This window comes from Maylandia zebra, linkage group LG12 (assembly GCF_041146795.1).
Source record: "Maylandia zebra isolate NMK-2024a linkage group LG12, Mzebra_GT3a, whole genome shotgun sequence".
Taxonomy (NCBI): Eukaryota; Metazoa; Chordata; class Actinopteri; order Cichliformes; family Cichlidae; genus Maylandia; species Maylandia zebra.
The window spans coordinates 26664488-26673371 of NC_135178.1; the positions used below are offsets into that span (position 1 = coordinate 26664488).

At 38.9% G+C, this 8884-nt stretch overlaps 1 protein-coding gene across 1 annotated transcript; it reads right to left on the minus strand.

Annotated features, from left to right (window-relative positions):
• Positions 1-221: 221 nt before the first annotated feature.
• Positions 222-7897, minus strand: ubox5 (U-box domain containing 5). Its single transcript, XM_004547146.3, has 7 exons — positions 7760-7897; positions 5177-5240; positions 4399-4500; positions 2641-3377; positions 1905-2524; positions 1439-1621; positions 222-745 (listed from the first exon to the last, which is right to left on the minus strand). Exons 2-7 carry the CDS (start codon positions 5228-5230, stop codon positions 525-527), a joined length of 1917 nt encoding a protein of 638 aa, XP_004547203.2. The 5' UTR covers positions 5231-5240; positions 7760-7897; the 3' UTR covers positions 222-524.
• Positions 7898-8884: the final 987 nt, after the last annotated feature.

Here is an 8884-nt window from a genome sequence, read left to right on the forward strand (position 1 = left end):
GCTGCAAGTACACTTCAGCGCTTGATGAAAAGAAAGAAAGAGGGGGTGGAGGAGATAAAGAACAGGACTTTATCCACACTATATTTTTTACAATATTTGCAAAGGTCTTTGCTTTCAGAGATGTCCTTTCCTGATCTGTGGAGATTAATAAAACAGGCCTGTGTGATCTGATATTGTGACAATATGAGTGTAAGAAGATGTGAAGAAATACAATTCACTGCTAGATCTGAGGTATCTTTAATCCACGTGAGCAAAAATATACAAAATAATACAATAAAACAACAAATGAGAAACAGACAATTTAACAGGAGTGGTTGTGAAAACAGTAGTTATAACGTGACAAATAGACTTACAGTGTAAAGATGTCATGCTTACAAAAAGGGTAATAAGGTACTGTCAAGAAAAGTTAACGGTCCATAAATAAAATCCTGAATTTCCAGTTGCAAATTTTTTCTTTTTACTTAAACATCTGGAATACAATCATGTCTTCAATTTGTAAGTGTCGGTTGGATTCTTATGCTATGTTAGTGATGCACCCGTGTGATGAGGGCACGTGGGGTGGGATGTTGGCAGGTTGGGCACACAATACGATTGGATGTTGATGTAGTGGCCGACCTCAGAGGATTGGCTTCCTTCTGCACGCAGGCGCGGCAGAGCAAGTGACCACAGCTCAGACGGTAGACGGATGATGCTGAGGTGGAGTAAAGGGACACAGAACAGCAACATGCAGAGCACATCTTCTCACCTATTAAGCAAAGATGGGGCGAGGGAGAATCACTTAATACTCACTTAATTTCAAACAAACTTTAAATACTTCTGCCATAAAATTTTAAGCAATGTTCTGTAGCCAGGTAGCATTTGGGGCACTGCTTATTATATTAAACCAATTTAAATGAAGTCAAACTGATTTGGATATAAGGTCACTCAGAGTGCTTTACAAAGGGAGAGCAATACAGAAAAACATTTAAAGAATGTAAATGCAACTCTGGTTAAGCATTGAATGAGAAAGCGTGACAGCACTCTAGAAATTTAACACCATGTTTGTTTTCTCTTTTGTGGCAATGATCAGCAGGGAAACAATAGACATCTGGTTCTTATGTTACAAATGTATCAAGTAAAACTGAACACTTGCATTTCTCCCACTTCACTGGCGCTTTAAACTTGAACATAGGCTCAAGGTTTGTTTTTTCAGTATTTTTTTCTCCACTGTAATAACGCAAAATTGAGTTATTCAGAGGTAAGCAGCAGTGAAGTGGTCGGAAAAATTTCTATGTATGGTTTCACACCTCTGTTTTATTTCTAACTGACATGAATCAAAACTGACTACACCAAAAGCAAGATTTCTAAACAACTTCTCCAGATTTCTTTATTATATTTCAACAGTCATATACTTAGGGAATAGTATTTACTCAAATGTATCAGAGGGTGCAAATCCTACCTGTAGAACTGCTCAGGAAGCCTGAATTCTGGCGCTGTTGGGTGGTATTCAGCGTTTCAGAGTCAGGACTAACCCGCTTCTGGGGCAAATTTGAAGTGAAGGAGGGCCGGCCCTGCAGGGCAGAGAAGAGGGCCTCATCCAGACTAGCAGATAAACGCTGCTCGTGGGAGCTGCAGCTCGGAACTGAAGGTGCACAATGAGGAAGCAAACGTGAAGACAGCAGAGAAGTCAACAATCAAGACAAACTGAAAAAATGGCATGGATATGGTTTAGATCAGGGATGTCAAACTCATTTTAGATGTCGGTCCACATACTTTGATCTTAAATGGGCCAAACCAGTAAAACTCCAGAAAAGAAGTTTAACTACATGTTCCAAAAGCCATCCAATTGGCTGGATTGGGCCAATTCTGGTCCCTGGGCCTTATGTTTGACACCCCTGGTTTGTATGTTTACATGTTATACTCACCAGAAACTGCATCACTTTTTAGTTTTTTTGTTTGGAGTTCCCTCTCAGGTGTCAATGTGTCCTTGGATTCTTTGGAAATATCACTTAGATCTCGTTTCTTTCTCCTGTCTAATGCTGATTTATTACCTGTACTTAAAGGCTCAGCATCAGATGTGTGATTTTTATTATCTGACAAAGGTCCTGACCCTGCATCTTCTATCTTCACAGTCCTGTTTGTGATTCTGGTGTCAGCATTATATTCAGCAGCACCACTGTTTGAGCTTTTACTGAGGCACAGAGAGCTCTGAGAATGTTCGTGTACTTTGGAGGCTAGAAGTCTTGAGGCCTGTGTATTGTCTCCTGTAACTCCTCTCCCCAACATCCCATCCCTCCTCGTCATTCCTTTCTGCAACAGGAAGTGGTCAATGCGACTTTTCAGTTGGGGGTTAGGAAGAGGTTGGGAAGTTGAAGTGAATGGTACACCGGTGAAAGGGTCATTTGGGGGTCTACCCCACGTGGCTTCCCTCTTCTGGTACTCTTCCAGAGTGGAGTTGTCCACTGATACACCACTGGGCAGCAGCATAGGGAGCATCATCACTTCCTGTGTGAGTGGATCAAGGAATTCTTCTGGGATGGAATGACTACCAAAGTAAACGACATATTGGCACACATCAATACTTACATAATCTATAAAACCAACAGTATAGATGTGACAGCCCGATAATTAGTTCTACTACTTTTGAAATTACACAAATACCTTGGAGGTTCTTGCAGTCCCTGTTTGCTTTGTCTGATAGGAGGTGCAAAAAATGCAGGCTGTTGTAGCCGTCTTTCACTGGCCTCGTGGACTTTTTTGATCCTCTCCACTTCTTCTGCAGAGCAGCTGCGAGCAGGTTGTCCCCACACAGTCAAAGATTTCAGCCCCAGAGATGATGCTGCACCACCATAAGGCATGGTTACACGAAGCTTTGTCACAGCCCCGAGCGAGAGCAAACCTCGGCTCCATAGCTCCTCTTGCAGACAGTTTGCAGGTTGTGGAGGAGGCGAGGACAGAAACGGGGCCCTGGGGCAAAAATTTGAACGTGTGAAACAGACTTTGGTTTCCTCCTTTAGTTCGCAACGAGCCACCAGTTTAAACTCTGGCTCAGAATTGCTGGATTCCGTGTTTGTCTGATGTTTGAACATGCAGCCTCTTTTCTGAGGCTCACCTGGAGTCACTTCACTCCACTGCTGGGCCTGAAGACTCCACTGGTGGCTGTTACTCTGTTGAGATTTACTCTCGTGGTTTCGAAGTTCTCGTCTATTCGCTGCATTCTGATCTTTCGCCTGTATCTGTTTCTTTTGTGGAAAATCTTTGGTGCCTGTAGAAGGTAACGGATCAGAACTGGTGCTGATCTCCAGTTTCTTGCAAGCCTGTCCCCTGTCCATACCCCAGGGCCACAACTCAACATCCACCCTACACAGCTCCACCTGGAAACCAAACTTCAATGTCACCTTGAAGGAACAGAAGAAAAATGTTTAAGGTATGGATATAAACACATTACTATAATAATCATACCTAGTTTTTTTTTAAATGTGACTCTTACAATGCATTATGAATCCTCATCAAAATACAGGATATGTTCTCCATAAAAACTCAAATAAATAAATCATATTCAGGAAAGTTAAACTATCATATGACATCCCACAGTGGAGAATACCACAGTTCATTGCAACAATGTGGGAAAGTTTTTGTTTAAACTGACTGCTTTAAACATACAAATGTACCATCGCTGCCAGAGAAAAACATGATGGTAAGAACTACTAATCTCGATTTCTATGCACAAAGAGGCTGAACACACATTTCCTATTGAAGCGTGATTCATGAAGGGAACAATACATGCAGGTGTGTATGCACATTTAGTAAATCTGACTTTCCTTTTGAATGCCATTTTTGGCTTTTTACCCTTTTGTTGCATTTTTGGCTTATGTTACAAATACACTTTGGGTGCTCAGTCAGTGAGCGGTGTTTTCTATGAGGAAAAAAATAACCTGCACAGCTTTCAAATGAACAAAAGAGATTATATAACAGACTTAAGGAAAAGGAAGCATATTAAGACCTCTTTAGAACACCTACTGCATTCTGGTTTAAAGGGGTTCAAATCTTAAGCTTGTAACAAGAATAAAAATAAACTTTACAGTTGGATATCCGTGTTCAGCCCCATCAACATAATACTCTACATAATTAATGTTTGGAAACAAAAATACAGTCAAAAAGATGACAAAACAAACAAAAAACCATAGATAAAATATAATACATGAGATAGAATAGCTACTCTTCCTCAGTGTCTTCCTGACCTGCACATTTTCCCCAAATTCCCTGTTTTCAAGCGGTTATTATTTAAATAAAAGGTAGTGGTACTTTTTTCAGTACCAAATACTACTTCTACTGGTACCTATTATTTAATGAGACATATACACATTTTAGGAAAAAATGCTGAGTGTCAAGTTCCAAAGTATGACAGTGAAATCTTACCTGTACAGGTGGACGAAGGAAATATTCCAGCTTAAAGCCACGTCTGCGGAGGGCAGGGTCAGCTGATACAAGATTTGTGACATCATAGCCATCTGCACACAGCTGGAGAAGAAAATTAAACTGGTGTCAGTGTTTTTCAGGGAAAGCTTGAAATTGAAAATGTACAGAGAAAAGCTACATTATGTTATAGTAATGTAGGATTGACTGCTTCTTGAGGCGACTGTCATGATTTAGCACCATAGAAATAAAACTGAATCGAACTGACAGCAGATATGAGAAAATTTGAAAACAATTACAGTACACATGCCTCACATGCTCATGAGAGAGTCATCACAAGGTTAAACATGGAAAGCTCATATGAAATGAGAACAAGCCATGTAAAAGACATAAATAAGGCACATGTGGAGTAAAAAAAACAAAGAAACTGTTTTCTTGAAGGTGATAACATTCATTTTTTTAATCCTCTGAGTGTGATGAAAAAGACAGCCATGATCGGATTAAAAAATACCAATGAAAAGAACACAAGGACGGTTGTGATTCAGTCTCCCACACAGCACTTTATCCCACCGGTTTTTTATTTATTTTTATTTTTACATTACTGTCCTCCACTTCCTGTGTCATTTTGCGTCTGTCTGCGCTGCTTTGAACTGCTTATCTAAAAACATATCAAGCCTTTTCTTGGACTTTAAAAAACAAAAAATAAAATAGTTAAATAAAAAAAAGAAAGGAGGGGAGGGGAGGGTACCTTTATGTGGCAGGTCTATAAAATATATCTCACCTTGTTACAATGAGCTGTCGTGTGAAAATGTGGCAAGCAGAGATTCACAACCATACTCTCCAATCTGTAAAGAGAAACAGTTTGTAGTTATGAACGTTTTCTGACGTCACTTACACAAAACTTATAGGTCACAGCAAAATGGGCCATTTAGTGAATAGAGCTCATGAACCCCAACTCAGAAGGTAAACATATATTTGCTGTGTTTACACTTCCATCTCATAATCATCTCTCAATAACGATTTTTAACACTAAGTTGAATGACCTGAGCTTAATTTTTCATTATAATAACATAAAATGGACATTTAGCGAAAGAGCCTGAACTTTGCATGCACTAACAATAAGCACAACAGGACGTGTTTGTTCTTTAAGCACAGGCTATTTAACATTTAAAGTCATACGTCATTGCAATTCCCAACAATATTATTATACAGTAAGTATTTATTACGATGAAGAGGAAAGACCCTGATTTGCACATATGTTTGAGCTGTATTTCAATTGAATTCAATAATTCATTTCTGACTGCCTCCAAGATAGGACTGAAATCATTAGTCAGTTAACAATAAGACACATGATTTAGCAGTTAATTAATTTATTAAAGGGAAAGCCAAACATTTCTCCTTCTTCATCTTCTTTCAACTGCTCCCTTTAGAGCAGGGGTCCCCAATCCCAGTTCACGAGGGCCAGTGTCCCTGCAGGTTTTAGATGTGTCCTTGATCCATCACAGCTGATTTAAATGGATAAATTACCGTCTCAGCTGTCGTGAAGTTCATTACCAGAGGCCTGGTAATGAACTAATCATGTGATTCAGGTGTGTTGACCCAGGGTGAGATCTAAAACCTGCAGGGACACCGGCCCTCGTGGACTGGGATTGGGGACCCCTGCTTTAGAGGTTGTATGCTGGACCACGTGCCTGCATGTCACCCCATCTCTAGCATCCTTCACTATCACGCCAACCCTCTGCATGAGCTATTTTATTACATCAAGAACCTTGTCTGTGGTCTTCCTCTTTTCATCCTTTGTGGAAGCTCCATCTTCAGCATACTTTGTGCAGTGTATCCACTATCCTTCCTCTGCACATGTCCAAAGGATCTCAGCCTTACCTCTTCAAACAGCTCAACCTGACCTGTTAATCTGATATAACTACTCTTACTCTTGTCCAAACATCATAGTCCACGTGGACTATGAGTGCAGATCGTTTTGACCTTCTCTATACTTCTCCATCAAACGGCTTCTCTGTCTTACATCACTGTACATTATAATGGGAGACACAGCCTTCAGCTTTCAGGCCCCTCTTCTGTGGAACCAGCTTCCAGTTTGGATTAGGGAGACATACATCCTTTCTACTATTAAGATTAGGCTTAAAACTTTCCTTTTTGATAAAGCATATAGTTAGGTTTGGATCAGGTGACTAAATCCTTCCTTAGTTATCCTCCCTGCTTGCTTGCTGCTACTACTGCACATTCACCTAATGTATATACTATATATATATAATGTTCTTTCTCTACCCCCCCCCCAAGGAGCATGTCAGGTTACATTTCACTGTGTGTTATACTTGTATAACTATGCATGTGACAAATAAAGAACCTTGAACTTGAGTTACGCTGCAGGTCTAGGCTGCTGGGGGATTTCCATGATACATTCAGCGTTTCTTCTTCAGTCACCTTTTTCACTCACTATGTGTTAATAGACCTATCTGCATTTAATTATTAATTATTATTAACCTCTGTCTCTCTTCCACAGCGTGTTTTTGTCCTATGTTCATCAACTCAACCCCAACAGGTCATGGCAAATGGCTGCCCCTCTCTGAGATTAATCAAGTATTCTGATTCTGACTGGTTCCACTGAGGTTTCTTCCTGTTAAACGGGAAGTTTTCCTTCCCACTGTCGCCAAAGCCCTTTCTCATAGGGGGTCATATGATTGTTGGGGTTTTCTCTGATTTCTCTGTATTATTGCAGGGTTTTTATCTTACAATACAATGCGTCTTAAGACAACTTTTGTTTTGATTTAGCGCTTTATAAACGGAACTGACTTGAACTGAACGTCTGTGGTACTGATAAATAATGATGTATGATTTTTTTTCCTCTCTCTGACCAGACGTTTAGTGGATAAATAACTTCAACTCGTACAATCATTATTAAGACAGTCGAAACAATCAGAATTAATAACAGCTCACCGATAGCTGAGTCAAAAACAGTTATCAACAACTATTCTGATTGTTTTCAATGTATGATCTAAAACAGACAAATCAATGTCTCTCCGTTTCTTGTAGGAAAATAACTAAACCGAGAACATCGCCACTTTTTCACCACTTAAGGATATTTTTAATACAAAGCTATTAATGACTGAACAAGAACGCAATCGTTTCAGGGACACTGTCAAACGTATCGCTGCAGCTTTTGGTTAGAATAGACTTGTAAAATAGATTTTACATGTAACTGAAAACTACTTGGTTACATGTAAAATCTGTTATGAATTCAGCTGTATTCTAACAAACAGCTAACAATGAGCTAATATTTAAACTTGGGTGAGACTGACAGTGTTAACATTTCCACAGCAAACTAAACCAATGAAAATTAACTCACTTTGCTTGGTTGCTGACACTTTCCCGCTTTGAGTCTTTATTTTGCGTGTCTAATCATTAGGAAAAAAGCTACTAGCAGCGATCTGTTATTAGCCACAAAACAGCTACATAGCTTAGCCGGCTGAGCTACAGCACGCTGTAAGGGACATACTTCAAATTTCGTCAACAAAGTACATTATTAGTAAGCAGATTTTGAGTGGATTTAGCTGCCTGTTCATTAATACTTATGTGTTTCTTGCCATAGTTTGTACTTAAAGAAGCCACTACAGACAATTACAATCTTTTTAATTTTTTATGCACTCTTTTTGAGTTTGAGGTTGTTTTCTTTTTTTGTTTTTTTTGCCAACCACGAACTCTTCTATCAGGCTATCCATCCAATGTACTAACTACTCGAGGTGTTACTAACTACATCCTACGCAGGTAGAAAACATTCAAAACACTGCCACAGTTAAGTTTGTTGTTTTGCTATACCTTTCTGCCAGTAAAGAATCAGTGGAACTTCCCAGTACATTTTTAAAGGTCATTTGTCATAGTGACTTTTTTCTCCTCATGGCAAAAAATGATCCACATCAGTGGCACAATACATTTAACCTTCCAGTGTTATTTACACTTTATTTTGTATAATTTATGTCCTGATTAAATTAATTTTTTCCCCTTAAAAATAGATGGAAAATGATAGTTTTCAGTTTAATAACAGTGCTCCCTGATTTGTTGGGTCATGAACAGACATTCAAAATATTCTGTGAAAAACCTTTGACTCCAGTGTGTTAAAAGTAGATTTCAAAGAGAAGATTTTTTTTCGATCCTGAGATTCCAGTATTTGAAAATTATGCAAATGTAATCATAGATAACATAGATACTTATTTTTCTATATTTAAACCTAAAATATTAGAAAACTCTACATACAAATGTCAATAACTGAGTATGGACCTCTGATCCATAATTTTGTTGTACATGTACAATGACAGTAAAGGGCTATTCTATTCTATTCTGCTAATGGTGAGATGTTGTAATTAATTATTTTTTTTTTACCTTATATCCATGAAATAATAATGGCAAGGCCTCTGCATTTTCCATCTAAAAGTGCTCTGTGTCCATCTTGTCCCTTTCACATATTGCATCCTCT